The sequence below is a fragment of the Schistocerca americana genome, chromosome 1, assembly GCF_021461395.2.
Source record: "Schistocerca americana isolate TAMUIC-IGC-003095 chromosome 1, iqSchAmer2.1, whole genome shotgun sequence".
NCBI classification, from domain to species: Eukaryota; Metazoa; Arthropoda; class Insecta; order Orthoptera; family Acrididae; genus Schistocerca; species Schistocerca americana.
Genome location: NC_060119.1, coordinates 185,115,433 through 185,135,285, shown reverse-complemented (window position 1 = coordinate 185,135,285; position 19,853 = coordinate 185,115,433). Strand labels below are relative to the sequence as shown.

Below are 19,853 nucleotides of genomic sequence, written 5' to 3'. Positions count from 1 at the left end.
CAGGTGGCATTTATACAAATGGATGTGGGACTACAGGTAGGAATACTTTTCTGGACCAACATAGATTGATAGAACAGGCACCGCCTGAGAATGAAACGTTGCTGTAAGCGGGGAAAAGGGTTGTAAATGAGTGAAAAACATGGGTAAACAATTTTGGAAATACTGGAAGTAAAATTGCCTGGTGTACACTGAGGTGACATGCACATACACAAATGTTGGTAGTTTCATGTACAAAAGGTATGAATTGGTGGTGGTGTCATTTGTTCTCGGGTGATTCATGTGAAATGGTTTCCCATGTGATTATGACCACATGATGGGAGTTAAGACTTTGTAGTGGAATAGTAGTTGGAGGTGGTTGCATGGGACATACCATTTTGGAATTTATTAAGGAATTCGGTATTTCAAGATCAACAGTGTCAAGAATGTGCTAAGAATACCAAAGTTCAGCTCACCACGGACAACGCAGTGGCTGACAACCTTCATTTAACGACAAAGAACAGTGGTGTTTGTGTAGATTTATCATTGTTAACAGACAATAACCACAGAAGTCAACGTAGGATGTACAAGGAATTTATCCGTTAAGACAGTGTAGCAAAATTTGGCGTTAATGGGCTATGGCCGCACACAACCTATACGAGTGCCTTTGATAACAGCATGAAATTGCCTTCAGCACCTGTCCTGGGCTTGTGATGACAATGGTTGGAGTCTAAATGACTGAAAAACTGTGATCTGGACCGATGGGTCTCGATTTCAGTTAGTAAGAGTTGATAGCAGGGTTAATGTCTGGGGCAATCCCTGCAGAGGCAAGGACCCAAGTTGGCAACAAGGCACTGTGCAAGTTTATGCTGGCTCCATAATGGTGTGAGCTGTGTTTACATGGAATGGACTGGGTCCTGTGGTCCAACTGAACTGATCATTGATAGAAAATGGTTCTGTTCAACTACTTTGACCATTCGCATCCATTCATGACTAGTTTGAAGAACATTCTGGACACTCGAATCATTTGACAGCCCAGATTGACTGACATGAATCGTATCAAACACTTATGGTACTTAATTGAGAGGTCAGTTCATGCACAAAATCCTGCATATGCAACATATTCACAATTATGGATGCCTGTAGAAGCAGCACAGCTCTATATTTCTGCAGGGCACTTTCAGGGATGTGTTGAGTCTGTGCCACATTGAGTTGCTGCACTGTGCTGGGCAATAGGACACAATATTTGGAGGTGTCCTATGACTTTTGTCACATCAGTGTAAGTTAGAGGAAAAAGCATGAAGCAAACATCTGAAGCAGATGTAGGAAAAGTGAAAATAATACACACACAAGGTGGCTGAAGGATCTGTCAAAAATCGCTTCACAGTTTGAGAATTGAAAACATAAAAAGAATTTACACTGTGAGTTGTAGAATGGTTCCACAGTTAAGAGACGTTTATTTTAATATCGATGATTGTTGCACTTCTCCTCGCCCCAGTATACTTTCTTTGTGGTTGTTGAACTCTACCTCTTTGATGGCTCCATAAAAACCTGTGTCCACATTAAGGCCCTAACAGTCAACAGTATCTGCATGACTAGAAATGGGAGAAATCTTATCTATAATCCTCTCACCCATCCCAAAGTGGTATTCTGCCACCCACTCACTTGCATAATATGCTAGTACATCCTTACCTAGTAACAACCCCTTGCCACATGGGTTGTACCCCAGTGGAAGACCCAGGGGCAAGACCTGTCTTATGCACCCACCCAGAACATCCAGTCCAGTCCTGTCACAGGCATCATCACCTACCGTATTAGAGGAACTTTAAGTGAGCATGACCACCAATCAGCTGTGTGCAGAAATGAACGGTCATTGACAAACTGTGGCCAATTGCGGTGCATGCTGGTGAACACAACATGCTAGATGTCAGTGCCCACTTCACAACCCAAGCTATGAGGATCATTTCCCCTTGTTTCTCTAAAATATGTATATGAGAATTGTCCTTGCAAGACAGTAATCTTGTTATCCTCTTGGGCTCGATCTCGGCTAGCCTCTGTCCCATATGGACCTCCACCCCTTCCCCATGACCTCCACATTACTCGGTCTACATTCACACTCCTCTCTGCAGCCCTGTTTCTCAGTCCTGCCTCCCCCTCCACCTCATTATGCACTACCCACAACTCTCCATGCAGTTCACTGGTGCCATATTCCTGTCCAGTACACTTGCTACATCTTCTCCAAGCATTCAGCCAACATACTCCAATGCTTTCTCCAATTCCTCACCTTGTTTCTCCACTCGCCCATCTACCCATCTCAACCTATCACCCCATTCAAGGGCAGTGTGGTCGGCCGGGACAAGACAGTATAGTTGGCCAGCACAGGACAGTTATTATAATTATAAAAATATATTACAACTTGAGTCACAATAGCAGTGTACTGCTTGATAAAAATTTCACATGATCTTTGTAACTAGTGCATTGTTTATTGATGTGAAGGGATTCACTATTTTTTTTTTTCCAGGACAGTGAACTTCTTCAGGAAAAACAGCTGAAGGATGACCTACTTCAGCAGACAGAGGATTTTTCAAGATACCAGGAAACAGAAAGTAAAACAATTTACTATCTTAAAATCAGTTTATTATTTTCTCTGTTGAGATTAAATTACATTTTCATTTGTTTATTGTATTACTTGTATTACAGAGAAGGCCAAAACAATAGAGGAAAAGTTTCAGAAATTAAAGGAGGTGTACACAAAACTGAGAGAGGAACATATTCAGCTAATACGACAGGTAATAATTTCTTGTTCAAACAGTTGCTTTCAACCTTACTATAAAATTCTTTGTAAAGGGAGGATTTCCTGTTCACAACAGAAATATTGACCATGTGGATGTCATTATCTGTATAATTAAATAAAGTGAAATGCTTTCAGAAAATATTTGTTGTGAAAAGAGATCGCATGGTCCTATGGAGGAAATTAATGGTGTTGATGGATAAATAACTGGAAGGATTCATAGTCTTGGCACATTTTGATTTATTTAAACATTTTGTGGCATCAGATCTATGACCTTCAGGTTTTAAAGAGAGCAGAGAAAAGGAAATGTAGTTGTAAATTGACATGTTTCTTGCATGTCACTGCTCTTTTTAACATGTAATGATGCTTGTAAAGTTGAAACTGGTAAATGTTTAAATAAGTCAAAATGTGACCAAGATTAAGAATTTTTCAGTTTATTTAATATTTGTCATCTTTAAATGTGAATGAACAGACACAAAAAAGTATTGTGGCTTACCTGTAAAATTTAAATAACTACTGGAACATGTAAGGAACATTATCCAAATGTGATCATATCAACTTCTGTAAATATCTTGCCTACTGTAATAATGTATTATTACTTCTAATCTTTTACTCTCATATAATTTCAGTTTTAATAAAAAAACTATAGTGATGTGATTAGTTGAGGGAGATCTATGTACCAAGTGTGGAACGTTCAAGGACTGTGTGTTAATTTGGTTTATATTTATTTAAGATACATATTTAACATAGAATGAATCAAAATATTTGGTTAGGTGGCGAGGGAAGAAATTTTACTTTCAGTACCAGGCCGAGTGATGGAACACAGTAATCTAAATCTTAGCCATCACACATTCATCTCTGTAAAGAAATTGAGTTTCATAAACAGGGTATTATTAAGGAACAGTTCAGTATGGTATAATATGCACTGCTGTGGTATTAGATGTCATCAGTGCTGGCTCTTAATGACTGAGACATTACAGAATGTTACTTTTAACCAGTTGTCATCTCTTTAGAACTTGACACTCAGGATCTACACTATCTGTGGCTCCCTGGATATAGAAGTTTTAGCACACACTCATAATAGTCTCACTATTGCCTTGCTGCACTTCAGTTTCTATAAAGCTGCTTTCCTTGTGAATTTTCCCTGACAAGAATGCTTGGGCTTAACTATTCCACTCAGTACGTCATGTCTCTAGGGGTACTGTATTTTTAAATCAATAGATCCTTTCCTGAAGAACTGCAGTAACCTTTCACTGAACATACAACCTCAGTTCTCTTTGTCGGTGTGTACTTCATCCTTGCATATATTCTCCTTTCCTGTGCCTCGTACTGTTATTCACTTAACTGATAATCTCCATTCCGTTTTCATTATTCAGTATTGGATTTCATTGAAGTAGTTAGTATCGAGATGGCAGTAAACATAGTTTAGAGTTAAACTGGTACCATGTGGTAAATTTTCTATCAGAATTTTTGTTATCATGGGAGTGAGTACGTATGATTGCCAAACTTGGGTTATTTTCAAAATATATGATGGGGTCAGATACCTGGAGGCAATTAAAATCAAAAATTGGCCTGAGTAAAAGAGGAAACTAGTAAGGCTTAAGTTAAGAAAGGACTGATAAGCATCTGAGATTGGACCAAGTCTGCTATTGCTGGGTATGGGATAAAGGCAGTATACAGCAAGCATCTAATCTACCTTCAAATTAATGATGCATTTTCAGTGCCAGTGATTCACTAATTCCTTATCTCTGTGTTTATATATCCTGGTGTTGGCTTCATTAACATATCTGCAACTGATTTGCGGTAGGAAAACATATCTTTTCCATTACATGATGATAAGATGTAATTTGTTAACAGGTAACATACTTTCATAAGTTACGACATTATCAGTCAACTTGATTCAGAAATATATTACTTTCCATGTGACAGGTTTCAAAGATTTTTTCCTTTTCATTTCTTCCCCACCTTTCTTTACTAAACTATAATAAATTTTACATTATTGCTAACTCAGTTTCCTCGCATTGGTTCCAGCCTACATTCATCTTGTTCCACTTCACTATTAAAAGATTTTATTTTCTGTCTTGGACCTGCTGCTTATATTTCTCAACAACAAAAATAAAATTTTTCTTCCTTGTAGTATTGTTAATATCCAGTGGCAACTCCAATTTTTATTGCCTTTTGGCCAGCGGATTAATCACTATTCACTATGAGCGCTTAGTATCACCATAAATAACTCTGGGAGTATCCAGCATGTGCTATACAACAACAGTGAGGATGAGCTTGAAAAGACTCAAAAACTACAGTGGTGCGCTAAACTTCAGGAGAAAAGTAACTTTTGCATGATGTGTCAGTGTGGTGAAACTTGGACCATACTGGTCCATTGAAAGACAAGCTACAGTATAATATAGAAGGTAACTGAAAGGAATACACAGTAAGATGAACAGAAATGAAATATTCAGAGGCAATAATTACATTGAAGTCATCACAATTTATGATGGTATCCTGAACGTTACATATGGGGGACGTTGTTCTTGACAGTACGTGTGGTCACAACATATGGCAATGCATGCTGTGCAGTGTGCTCCCATGCTGGCCACAAGATAGGTAAGGAATTCCTCCACCAACAAGGTTGACAACTGCTGGATGGTCACTGCTGCATGTGGACGTTCTGCGGTATGTCTTCACAACACATCTCGCACATGCTCCACGGTACTTGTGTGTGTGTGTGTGTGTGTGTGTGTGTGTGTGTGTGTGTGTGTGTGTGTGTGTGTGTGTGTGTGTGTGTGTGTGTGTGTGTGGGGGGGGGGTGGGGTGGGGGGGGGGGGGGGGGGAGGGAATGTGCTGTTCGATATGATTGTGCATTGTCATCCATAAAAATGTACTCCTGGAAAGTTGCACATGGAGTAGTAGTACAATGCTACAATAATTTGAAGTTTTGGAAGTCAGTACACCCAGTATTGTTGTGACATTTTACTCCTTTCCTATGTCCATCTTTCCAGAAGTCCGTACAGTTCAAAGTTCATTTTATGGATGACAATGTGCAACCACGTCGAACTGCATGGATGGAGCAGCTCTTGAAATGAGGATATATGGTGAATGGCCTGGTCTGCTTGTTCCACTGACTTAAATCCCATGGAGCACATACAAGATGTATTTGGTTGATGTATTGTAGGATGACCACATCCTTACCCAACATGTGGCCAGTGTAGGACCACATTGCAAATTATGTTTTGCTATCTGTGGTGATCTTACACCCTGTTAAGGACCATATTAAATTCAGTTACTACACAGTCACGTTTTTTACAGTATCCATGATAGATAAGCTCAGTCATTTAATTGGCAGTATGGTAGCTTCCATGAATGCTTGGCTATGACATGGTGTATTCTCTGTTTGGTGTTCCAAGGACTCTGTTGCTAATTGATGCCATTCCTATGAATGAGCTGTGTAACAGTTTGGAAAAACGCCTTGTAACACCTGAAAGGCTGCAATTTCTGTGCAATACATACCAAACTTATTTTATATTATTATTAACTGGCTGTCTTGCCAGCCGATCAAGAGGGTAAAATTTTCACTCTGAAGAAATTCACTGTCTTGAGTTCAACATGAATGGGAATTGTTGTACATAAGAGTACATTTGCAGCAGTTGCACCTCTGCAAAGTTGCCCATGGAGCTGGGTACAGTCTGTCTACTTCTGGCTACTAAGTTTTCTTCGAAGTACAAGCTGAGATATACATCTCTGTGTAACCTTCCATTGTGATGTCTTCCAATACCAGAACCACATTATTCTAGTCTGAGTTTGGACTAATTGATTATCCAGTCTTGAAGCACCTGTATCCATCATAAATGAGCCCATCTCTGCCCTGCCTTGAATGAGACACATACTGTTGATACCGTATTTACTCGAATCTAAGCCGCACTTTTTTTCCGGTTTTTGTAATCCAAAAAACCGCCTGCGGCTTAGAATCGAGTGCAAAGCAAGCGAAAGTTCTGAAAAATGTTGGTAGGTGCCACCACAACTAACTTCTACAGTCGAATATATGTAGCGCTACACAGGCATGCTTTATGGGCACAAAAATAAATACTGGCGCCAAAACCAATGAGTCAGTAAATAAATTTTTTTTAAAAAAAGATGGAAGACGAGCTTTTTTCCTCCGCCCCGAGTTTCGACCACTGCATTTTCATACATTATCCAACGGAATAATACAAATTCCGTATTGTTCATCTTCGAATGTAGCAGAATTTCAATGTACTACGAAAATCCGACTGGCAAGACTGTTTGGGATGTTTGTCAATATGGCCAGCTCTACATTCTGAACTTTTTCCTACTTGTGAGGAGAGATGGTTGCTAATAGGAACCTGATGAAATTTGAATCACATGCAGTATTCTCTTCACCATAAGAGTAATACGAATATAAACATTTTGCCATGTATTCTTTCGTGTTTCCTGCTATCTCATTTAAATCCTGTCTGCCTAATAAACTACGACTGCCTAATAAACTACGAAACTAGAGACAACAGCAAACGCGGAAGAATATACGTATCGTGTCATGTTTATATTCGTATTATTCTTATGCCTAATAGTGATACAGTCAGAAATGAAGCACGGCAACTGACTAGATTTTTAAATCTAAGACGACTCTAATTTCTGTGCAGAATTTGACGTACTAAAGAAGCGGCCGCAAAGATTTTCAAACGGAGAAAAATTTTCGCCTAACTCTCGTTGAGAACATGTTCTATCATACGCAGTCTATTATTTGGTTCTTGTTGATAGTTATCAAAGAAAACAGCAGTGTAAGTGACAACAAATAGCAGTCTCTTGCCATTGTTTCGCGAATGAGACGATTCCTCTCTCTTGTTCTTTAATTGTAAGCGGCGGTAGCGTGCACAAAAGCAAGCCATGCCGCGAGCGGCGACACGCCGTAAACACGCACTATCAGAATGCGACAAACAATGTATGACACAGCACAGTAATTCATTTTCAGCTTAGAGTGACGTAAACACCTATAACAAACAAAACGGCACTTATCAGATCAAAGCAAAATAAGCAATCGATCCAAACCAGACGAAGCACGTGAAAAAGGAAGGGTACCCGTATAAATACGGACGGAGCGCCTGACGCATAGCAATGGCTACCTGGTAAAGCTTAACTGCTAAGCTTACGACTCGAACCAAACTACTGTAGCTGTATCGTGATTCATTATACCCAAATTGTGTCCCATATTAGAATGGACCAAATTTGTTTAGATTTGGAGGTGCGGCCTAAAACTTTTCTCTCCCCTTGAATTTCGAGTCTCAGATTTCAGGTGCGTCTTAGATTCGGGAAATTTCTTTTCCTTTATTTCGAGTCTCATTTTTCAGGTGCGGCTTAGATTCGAGTGCGGCTTAGATTCGAGTAAATACGGTATTCAGTATGCAGTCATTCTTTCCAAGCCAGCAGCTACAACACTACAAGAAAGAATCATCTTCACTATTCTGGCTTAAATATGACTTTGGTACAGAAAGGGGTGAATTATGCCGCCACAAAAGTCTTTGGTCATTTACCAAATTGCATTAAAATTCTGACAGATAACCAACAAATATTTAAAAACAAATTCAAAGAATTTCTGATTGACAACTCCTTCTCCTCAGTAGTTGAATTTTTAGATATTAAGTAGTAAGTGGCAAAAAAATTATATTCTGTAAGGAAAACTTATGTTAAACTGATAAGTTTCACATCATTATGAAGTGTTGTATTCATGATCTATGGAACAAGTATTAATGAAATGTAATGTAATCAAAAGTAAAATTACCTACGCCATTTTCTGCATTTTTTAGAAAGCAGATGTAGATAAACAGTTACTTCATGCAAGAACTGTAAGTGATCAAACTCAGAGGCTGCAAGCAGAAGCAGAAGCAAAATTGCAGGAAATGCAGTTTGAGAGATCAAAAATGGAGCAGAACCTTGTACAGTCAGCAAATGAGGCTAGCGAACAGGTAGCTGCACTGAAGGCTGCACAAGAAAATGCAAAATTGGAGAATGAGGTTAGTAAAATATATAATATGAGGCTGCCCCACAGCCTTCCCTTTGCCTTTCTTTAGCATGATCCAGTAATTTTACATGTATGATGTGTAGTTTTATTACATGCTTAAAAGTTGGGAAACATTACTACAGTTTGAAATGAAATATGGAATCATATAAGAATGTTTAAAACAATCGAAATAAAATTTAAAATGAAAATGTTTTAACTTACGCATGTTTCATCTGAAGTATTTCTCTTTTATGTAATACTATTGCTTGAAGGAAGATGGATACGTTTGCTTACAGACACTTGCAGCGCGAGTGGACTGGGTGTTAAAAGAGAAAAGTAATCTTGAAAGTGAACTCCATGATCTTCTATCACAGAAGGAAGAGTTAGATCAACAGTTACAGGAAGCAGAAGCTAAGCATAAAAAATTTCAGGATCAGTTAAAGAAAGAGGCAGAGGATAGAATGAAAAGCATACTTGGTAAGTATTGCTCATGACAAACATGTTGGTGTAAGAACATAAATTGTCAAAATGGAATGAAGTTCCCGGTTTTTTTCTTTCAAAGTGATGCTATGGCAGAAACTTGTATTGTGTTCAAGGAATGGATGGAAAATCTCCTAACATAGAAAAAATATTTAATTATAGCAGGCAACTGTACTAAAAAGTGGAAGAAAATGCTTTCTTTGATTTGTAAAATTCCATATGGAGGCTTCCAAAAAGTTGTTCTTGTTCCTATGTATTCATTATTTGTCAGTGGAACAGGAAAGGGAGGAGGTATATTTCTAGAAAGTACAGTTCCTTCATATGTCTCTCCGAAGATGAGACTTTAAATATAATTTATGTGGAGTCCATTTACATTTGTCAATATTGGTTAGCTCCAGGATATGAAGTACAATATCACACAAACCATAAGTATGGCTCTCGTAGGGTTCATGAGGACAAGATTGTGGTTTGTACTAATCATAGTGTGTGTAGAGGCACTTAAACAATCATTCATGGTTTATATTAATCATAGTGTGTGTGAGAAGATGCCCTAGTAATTGGTACAGTAGGAAGTAGTCTCTGCTATGCAGTTCAGTCATTTTCAGACAAGGGATCTCTAAGTAAATGAAAAGAAAACAATTTGAATGTGTTAGTGGTTTCAAAAAGACAGATTCTTAAATAATTTTTTTGAGCTACTGACACTTCATCAGACATACGACCACTTTCACTCAATTAACTAAAATTCTGCAGATTTAGAATTGGAAAGATTGCAACCAGAATTTTAGGCTTTAGTTTTCTTAAATTGAGATCATGCACTTTCTGGTGAATTGTAAGTGATGGTAGCCATTGATTATGATTCCAGGACTGTGAAGTGTATGAGCAACAGTTTGCCAGTAAAGTTGCCTGATTTATGAGGATCTCAGTTTGTGCGGTTCAATATAATTGGGATGAAGGGAAGATATCTTAGCTTCAGCATTTCTAGTCACCATTTTTAAATACATGCTGCTCAATTGTTAAAATAGAGGTACTGATGTCTGGCTTTTTTCCTCATTCCACGTGCTCTGGCTGATGTGAATAACTGACTGTCTCCCTTCTGTTGAGAAATGACTAACTGGACTACACATCTGCCTTGATTGTTTATTTGGGCCCTGTCACTATCTGACAAATGCAAACAACAGTGGACTGGTGATTACTTGGTTTCACATGCTCAACAGGCTAGCTTCCATTAGCTCTTTACTATAGCTTGTACTTTTGAAATGAAAGTCATTTACTGTCATCTGAAATGATAAGAATTGGCATCTTAGTATCTCAAATAAAATGTCTGATGAAGCTCTTTTCACTCATTTAATCAATTGAGTCACACTGGCAATTAAAATATAAGAGAACTACCATCGTCCCACAATAGTCAACTGGAGACCAGGAACTGATTTTCCTTGTAAGTCATTCTAAATGCCCCTGTTCATAAGGGATACTGCTTGAACTTTTGGAAGGTTCTGTTTGGCTGCACATTTTTTGCTTTCAAATACTCAATTTCAAAACTTACAAATAGAATGTAGGTTACATTGTTTATTGGGACTTGACCATCTAAAAACAGTCTTGAGAACGGGATTCTCCTGAACAGTAATTGAAGTCTTCTGCATTATGTTTATTGTTGTATGATGTGTAAATTTAACTGATATTTAAACTTAATATTCTAATTTAACTTTCAGTCAAGTAGATTATTATTATTATTATATTATTATTATTATTATTATTATTATTATTATTATATCATATCATTGAGTATAGGCTATTTTTTGCTAATTATGGAGTGATAATTCTGAAATTACTTCCATTTTTTCTAGTATCCTGTGTGGTGCAGGCTGAAACCATAGTGCAAAGAGCAATTCATGAAGTTGACAATCCAGCTTTATCAGCAGTTACGTGTACACCAGGTAATGAATTATGAAACACATTTTAAGAAAAATTTAATGTATAATGCATTCGTTTGCTTATTTCAAAACACGTGCAAAGATATGAATAAACACTGATGTTTGGAAACAGGAGGACAAAGATGATCTAGTCTTCCTTAGCATGAAAATAATGATACGGTCATTATCCTCCATCTTCTCTTGTGTACTGGATTTGTCAGCAACTATATACCTACTATTTTATTTGGCAAGAAGTAGTCGATAATCAGCATATATTATCCAAATGAATATAGATGTCCATAATTATCAGCAGATATTGTAGTTCCAACAATAAAGAATAAGAGGTTGAATCATGCACTTACTTAATTATCCAATTGCTATTTTTGGAAATGAAGAGTTCAGATGTTAATCATGAAACAACAAAGTTGTAGGAAAATCAGGATTTTTTTCCCTCCAGGAGAAAAAGGAATTGGAAATCTAAAACTTTAGTTATTTCTATTCTGAATTATGTTTACATAGATTTGCAATATTAGTTGAGGGGAGGAAATGTAAAGGAAAAAATCATATTTTAACTGTGGAACTACTATTTATAAGATAGATTGCTTTACAAAAATAAACTGTTTTGAGATTTGAAGATGATGTGGGAGCAAAATGAAATAATTATATGTAAAGAATTGTACCTCCCTCTACTCCACCAAATAACTGCTATTTGCTTACTTCTTAATAAAGCAACAACATGCAAAAGTGATAAATACAGAAGCAAGGCTTTTTTAGAAATGTTTTGTTGGTGCATGTTTTTGTTTTCATATTCTTAGGTGTAAAATCTGCGCCTTTTTGGGTGACTTGAAGTCTCTTGAGGGCTCCTTGACATTTGTTTTTATTCCATTTCTTGTTTTTTCCCATCTTTTTAAAGAAAGGGGACCAGATAGTTTTCTATAGTGAAGAGCAGTGACACTTTTGGAGAAACAGATGTGTACACATTTAGGCCATAGACAGCAACTACCTGAGTGTTTCAGACCAGTATCACAACTCTTACCTGTTTCAAAAAGGAATAAGACAACATACATTGCTGAACACTAATGAATACTATCATGCAATTTGAAATATTCTCAAAACTAACTAAATTATTACTGATAAAAACAAAGATGAGGTGACTTACCGAACAAAAGCGCTGGCAGGTCGATAGACACACAAATATACACACAAAATTCAAGCTTTCGCAACAAACTGTTGCCTCATCAGGAAAGAGGGAAGGAGAGGGGAAGACGAAAGGAAGTGGGTTTTAAGGGAGAGGGTAAGGAGTCATTCCAATCCCGGGAGCGGAAAGACTTACCTTAGGGGGAAAAAAGGACAGGTATACACTCGCACACACGCACATATCCATCCACACATACAGACACAAGCAGACATATTGTATATGTGTATACCTGTCCTTTTTTCCCCCTAAGGTAAGTCTTTTCGCTCCCGGGATTGGAATGACTCCTTACCCTCTCCCTTAAAACCCACTTCCTTTCGTCTTCCCCTCTCCTTCCCTCTTTCCTGATGAGGCAACAGTTTGTTGCGAAAGCTTGAATTTTGTGTGTATGTTTGTGTTTGTTTGTGTGTCTATCGACCTGCCAGCGCTTTTGTTCGGTAAGTCACCTCATCTTTGTTTTTATATATAATTTTTCCCATGTGGAATGTTTCCTTCCATTATATTAAATTATTACTGATGTTTAGAAAAGAAAACTTCTGCCAAATTAAAACTTCTTTGGGAAGATTGAAAAATTTAGAATGAACTTTGGATAGCATCCAGATGATTACATCTCACCTGTTTTATTTAACCACATCCTAGGAAAAACTGAGAGAGGTCATGAAAACACATTTCAGATGAATTCCTGCACCACATAGTAGCACCCATTTCACGTGATATTCAGATGTTGTACTTTAGCCCAGAAGATAATCTCTCAAACATAATGTACACAAATTGCAAAATAGCCATTATGTCGCAAGGGGCTGGAAGTAGGAAACCTTTATAGCCAAAATAACTGAAATGATACAGAAATTGATGCATAACTGCTGCTAACAGGAAAGCTTGCAACTCCCTTGAATGTTGCAGTATTTTTGTAAGATTCTAAGTTGAGGAAGGACTGTTTTATTTGAAAGAAGAATTCAAAGATTTTTTTTCCACATAGCATGGATAACTACTCCCAAGAACTGAAAAATGAAGGGGGAAAAGCTTAGGTGCACTTTATAAACATTTTAATATTTATAATTAGGCTACACTGGGCAGGGCATGTATCTAGAATAGCCTACCTTGCGTATTTTTCTGAAGGAGGGGAGGAGGAGGAGGACCAAAACAAGACTGAAGGATAAAATGATGGAAAATGTGATAATGTTTAATGAAAGTCACAAATAGATGATTGATACACAGAATGGAATTGAGCAGAAGAGGTTTATTGAGGAGCCATGGTCACAGCAGTTTTTTCTTGATTACACTATAGTTATAAAAGTCACTTTTCAGAAATACTGCAGTCACTACAAGAAAATAGGCGTGTAAATTTTGTGTTCCAAAGACTATAATTCACTTTATACGGGAGGGTTTTAATTAAAGTGCAGCTACTGACTGAGATCCAGTGTGGGCTGTAATTATCTTAATGGCAGTGAAACTTGATACAATGGAAAAATCCAGGATAGAATGTAACCTATTATGAAAAGGAAAGTGCCACTCACCATACAGCAGATATACTGATTCGCACATAGGCACAACAAAAAGACACTCACAATTTGAGCTTTCTGCCTTTATCTGTGACTCACCATCTCTGCTATATGGCGAGTGGCAGCTTTCCTTTTAATAATGTTGTGGCTGTGAAACTTGATAGATGTTCCAGTGCATTAATTTGGAGCTGATTTAGAACGGAAAAAAATAGTTTTGGCCACAAAGGGGCAAATCTGGAGTTGTGAATGCAAGAAAAACTGACAGAATCATTTTCATTTGAAATATATTACAGTTGGGACATAGGCAGAAAATGCCAAACAAATGAGAAAGGCACAATGTAGATTTAATTACTAACGTTTGCTTGCACAGTTTGCTCAGTATGAGCTACAGAGATGTCAACAAGATGATGCATCTTTAAGACCATGTGATCAGCAATTGCTCGCAGTAGTTGTGGCGGAATCTGAATGATTATTTCCTGTATACTGACCTTCAGAATAAGTAGAGACTGAACATACCCAGGTGAACACATTCTTTTAGATATACCTAGAGCAAAAAGCCTCAAGGATTCAGATCAGGTGATCTTGCAGGCCATGCATCTGGAAAACTTTGAGAGATAACATATCGGTGGAAGGTTGCATTAAGCAGATCTTTCACTGGGTGAGCGGCAGGTGGTGTTGCCCCATCTTTCATGAAAACAGTGGTTTACACACCATTGCACTGTTCCAGAACAGGAATCACAGGCTGTACAAGGAGGTCTGAATAATGTACAGACATTACAGTACACCTGACAGACCCTCTGGGTATAGTCTCTGCAAAGAGGAATGTACCAAGAAGAAAGGTAGTTGTGAATACACACCACAGAGTCACATATGTTGAGAAATTCAGAATGTTTCTGCAGATCTTGAGGTTTCAGTTGCTGCACCTTCTGGATCTTGTACAGATGCCAGTGTAAAATAAACTGCGTAACTTTCCGTATGGTTGACCATGGGATGGACAGTTCTCATGATACTGCACGAGCGCTTGCACTACCTGGGGCTGCATGTTCAGGGCTGCATGGTCAGCTAGAGTAAAGACAGCTTTGTTGAGACTTCCACCAGGGTAGGATGCTATCCTCTTCAAAGTGCCACACTAAACTAACCCATTTTTGTGAATTTCATTATCATAATCTTTAAACTATTTAATGACATCGGGCCTCTCATCAAATCTTTGTCAGAGATACTCGCTCGATGCAACACTGTAACCACTGCAATTCACATAAAAGTGTTTCACTAATAGTGCACGGTCTCTCTTCTCAATAGTCTCACCGTTTATTCACATAATGGCTAGTCACATGACTGTGTATATCATACAAACAGTGTACAGTGCTTTATTTGCATCTGGTGGCCAAAATTGAAACTACGCACCTCCCCCCTCTAGTGTAAATTGGTTCTACTTTAACACATTAGCATATCTACCAAATTTTGCTACCATATGATAATTACAGTTCCCACTGGACCTCAGTGGGTAGCTGCACTTTAATTATAACAACTCAGTACTTTAAATTTCGACCATTCTGATAAATGTTTGTCTATTTTTTATTTATTATTTACAGTGTTACAAATCTAGCAGTACTTGAATTCAATTAGAATGTAATCTTTGTTTGCTCTCTTACTTAACTGATAAAATCTGTAAGGAATTTTGTGCTTTCTGTTTATAATTTTCTTCAACATAATTGTGATTTGTCTTTAATCAAAGAATGATCATTTATCTCAAATATTCTGTATCAGCCACAGAGTTGCTTCGAACTATCATCTCACAGCATCTTGCATGGATTTGTAAGTGAAATAAATAGCTTACATATTAAAAAGCATCCAGTGTGTTTATTATCCCCTTTGATTGCTAGCTGTTCTTGTAGCTGCTTGTAGGCATATAATATATAAGAGCATTTCTTTGAGGTGGAAGCAAAGATAAGAAAAGTAATAAATGTGTTGCAGATGTTACTAAAAATTTCACCTCAGTAGTGAAATGATTACAAAATTCTTATTAAAAGTTATTAATCTTATGTTTTTATTAAACTAATCACTTTGTAGATTAAATTACTTGACGTGTTGTGAAGGAAAATTGGGTTTTAATACATTTTTATTAGATAATGAATATGTTGTGTTTGATTTCCAGTCCAAAAATTTGAGGGATGATCCCTGATCCGTTGGTGCCTTTTTCCTGGCACCCTATGAGTTTCAGCCCCACCCGCATGAATAATTGTCCATGTAATCAGTTTCCAAATTGAAAAAATGTGCAGGTGTACCTTCAGTAGTATCATGCTCCTAAAGCACTTTGGTGTTCAAACCAGGCTTAGACATGTACTTTTTTTTTATCAAGTGTAGTGATGTGTATAAACCCAAGATTTAAATACATTATGAACATATATAATTTCCATAAATTACTTCACATTAGTGCTGGAAAATCTCTTTAAAGTGTCCAGAGACACTCTCTCTTTTGTGAGCATTGCAATCAATCACTTGGATGTTAACCCGTGGTTATCAACTACACGACTGATACTTCAATGAGAGAGTGTGTAGCAATGCACTCCTACTGCGCTGTAGCAGATTATGCATCACCCAGCAAAAGACAACATTGTGAGCATTTTTTCTCATGTCATAAGTGTGGAGTATCTGCTTCAGGTGGCCCATTAAATTATAACAAGTGTGGTAAGATAAGACCTCTTGTTCTGAACTGTATGCAAACCACTGCAGCACCACGCACACAGTCGTTAGAAGACTGAAATCCCAACTGTGGTAGATTAACTTTACCTACAGTATCTCAAATCCATTTATTTGTATCTTGTATTTGCTTTAGTCTCTGTGTTTGATCACAGCAAAGTACAAATAAACAAACTTGAGGTACCATGGGCGAAGTTGATCTCTGTCGGACAAGATCATTTTACTATTTGCATATTCCCTTGATCGCAATGTTAGCTTAGCTTCATTGAGCGTACTTGAAGAACATTAACAGTGTTTTTTTTAAACTGTGTAAACTGATTCCCCACGCATCCCCACTCCCTCCCCCTCCACACTGCAGCCAGTTGCATCTAATGGCTGCTGACACCATATCTCACCACCATCCATCTAGTGCTTCCCACACCAGCACACGTTTGTTGTGCAGCACACTACTCCACCATTCCAGCACTGACACAGGGCGTGAAGCATTATGTTGCAGGGTGAGTCTGATCTTACTGCTACCTTAGAGTTTGCCCTCGACCAGTAATCAACCACCCCTCCCTTACACCCCCACCCTTCCAATCTACAAGCGCATAAAACTGGGTTTCACGCTTTTCTCAGCCACTGCATCAGCTCACGCGGATCATCACAGTCCCGGCGCACGCTCCTGTCACATCGACCGGCTGAACCCCACCGCCATCTACCTGCTGCATTTCAGTTCCTGCAATCCCGACTGTTGTTTGCTTCCACAGAGACAAAATTTGCAGGCTCCTCAACTACCAGTGACTCCATGCACTTCACCCTAAAAGTTGCGCAGCTCGAGCCCTACAGAGGTGTGTGACATCATCGCAGGCGTACCACACTCTGGCAGGTTTTGTGTGTTGAAAAACTGCCCCTGTTAGAAATGCAGTGAGCATTGGAGGTCCCTGGCAGCCCCAGTCGTTCTTTTTTATGAAGTGCTCTGTCCGTAAGAGGAGTTGGGCCATGTACGACTGCAAGCTCCTCACGTTACCGGAGGTGGTTAAGTACCTGATTGATGGCACCAACCTGATGTGCAGCACTTGGGACCCAAGAGTGGAGGCCGCCCTGCTGTTGACACCACCATCTGCCCCAGCAGAACTGCCTAAGACACATCCCACCTCACTCCCACCACCGGACCCATCCTCTGGTGTGAGGTGACAAAACCATGTCTTCAGGCAGCGAGGCACCTGCCACCACCCCCACGATATCAGCACATGGTTCTTCCACAATGCGTGACCCAGTACACCAAGAGGCAGCAGCAGAGGTGCCTACAGCTCCCAGCTCCCAGCTGGCGAGCTGTGGCACAGGACATCATGTGTTCAGCCATACATGCAGGGTGCGCTATGTGGTGCTCGCTGTGCGTGATCTACCTGAGCACCAGCACACTACTGTGGCTCCATCAGGCTGCATCCCCCCCCCCCCCCCCCAACTATCTGTACCCCAGCACACCCAACTAAGCCTGCCCCAACCGCACTGTGTTGCCACCGCACACCCTGACTGCCAGTACGGCGGGGTGTTATCTCAGAGCTGAGCTTGTGATGTGACACTCGGAGGCCATTGTGTACCATGCTGCCACTCTTTCACAGACACTGGCAGCCACAGCCTTGGTCTTGCCGCCACCACACCTCCACCAGTGTCACTCCACTGATCGACGCTGGGAGTGGCTGCTACATCCTGCAACCTGCCCTCTTTCCCCAGGGGCTCACCACTCTTAGGTGCTTGGCTACCACAGGCCCCTAGCCTTTGCAGCATCTTTTCCCTTCTGTGCTGTGTGTGTTTCCTCTTGCTGTTATTTTTCCCCTCCCTTGGGGAACAGAATTGGGGTGCTATTGAGAATGTTCCGCATTGTCCGTCGCTGACCTAAGAATAGTCTCCCCATTTATTTCTGTTTCCTTTTCCTTTCTTTGTTTACCTTCTCCTATCCATCCTCAGCTTCAGAGTTTGAGGTTCCTCTGTCTTCATCCTCCCTGTGTGCTCCTGAAGGCCGACCCATGCATCTGATGCATAACAGGTGACAGGGTAACGCATAATTCCCAGCTCTGGGTTGACAGGTTGGGTTTGCCCAGGGAGGGGTGATTGCTTGAGCTGCTAGCTTCCCAAATTGCTGATTGGTCCAACTGTCAGTTGTCCTGGAGGTGTGAACAGTCACCTAAGACGGGTACACTCCCTTGTGAAGGGGATCCCCATGTTGGAAGGAGTGTGCCATCTGAGACATTGGCAATCTTGGAGAATTTTCTCGTAATGAGCCAATCATCTTCACAATCAACGTTTACAAAGTGTAAATACAATTAGGCTAACGATTCAAAAACCCTTCCAGCTGCACCATGGTTCCTCATGGTTTCACATACTGAAGACGGTCAGTCCTTTGCAACGGCAAATCCATTTATTATTCAGAAAGGTGTTGGTGCAATTGCCAGCCCTGTGAAATCCTGCTCTCGTTTGCGGTAAGGCACTTTGCTTTTGGAGACCAATTTTAATTCTCAAGCACAAAAACTGCATGCTGCTTCACTTCTCTATGGCTATCCCATTCGTGTCGAGGCCCATAGAACTCTGAATTCTTCACGTGGTGTTATTTACACTAGGCTGCTTGATGATCTGACTGAGGCAGAAATTCAAACATACCTCTCTGATCAGGGCGTCATTGCAGTCCATTGGCTGATGAAAAAAGTAGATGCATCCCTAGAGCCCCCACGTACTCTTTTTCTCACTTCTGATAGTGGTGCTTCCATCAGAGTTCAAAGCAGGCTATGAAATTACCACAGTCTGATTGTACATTCCGACCCTGATGGGCCCAGTGTCATTGTTTCAACCACACTCGAATGTCTTGTCAACACCCAGCCAAATGTGTAACATGTGGTAGGGATCCCCACTGTATCAACTGCGATGACAGCCGTGCCATCTCCTCTCAAGATCGTCCCATGTATCTCAATGAGTGGGCTGTCCAGGACATCCAGGTAAAAGAAAAAGCTCCTTACCCAATCACTCTCAAGTTATTGGCTAGTCACAAACCCTGCATTCTACCATCTGACACTTATAGTATTGATCTTGCTACATCTCGCTCCATGAAGGACATGGCAATGCAGAAATGTGACTTTAAATTCGGATCTGAGGTTGTGAAATTGCCCAGTGTCACGGTAGCATCACTGTCCCGCAGTGCAACATGCCATCAAACTCTCTGCTTGAGGGGCAAAGTCACCAGCTACATAACTGGCTGGCCAGAAATACAGGAAGAGTACTGTTGTGTAGGCTTCCTACATTACTCCAGCCAACA

General features: G+C 39.6%; 1 protein-coding gene across 4 annotated transcripts in view; it reads left to right on the top strand.

Annotated features, from left to right (window-relative positions):
• Positions 1 to 19,853, top strand: part of LOC124553683 (huntingtin-interacting protein 1) — a 487,550-nt gene that overhangs the window by 424,990 nt on the left and 42,707 nt on the right. For 3 of the 4 annotated variants that reach the window (XR_006968171.1, XR_006968527.1, XM_047128283.1), the window contains exons 10-15: positions 2,498 to 2,582; positions 2,677 to 2,765; positions 8,584 to 8,790; positions 9,074 to 9,254; positions 11,102 to 11,191; positions 15,632 to 15,679. Coding sequence is in view for 1 of the 4 variants with exons in the window: in XM_047128283.1 (XP_046984239.1) it covers positions 2,498 to 2,582; positions 2,677 to 2,765; positions 8,584 to 8,790; positions 9,074 to 9,254; positions 11,102 to 11,191; positions 15,632 to 15,679 (700 nt within the window). In the remaining 3 variants the exon portion in view is untranslated. The remainder of the gene's footprint in view (positions 1 to 2,497; positions 2,583 to 2,676; positions 2,766 to 8,583; positions 8,791 to 9,073; positions 9,255 to 11,101; positions 11,192 to 15,631; positions 15,680 to 19,853) is intronic. The other variant, XR_006968504.1, reaches the window with a different exon arrangement.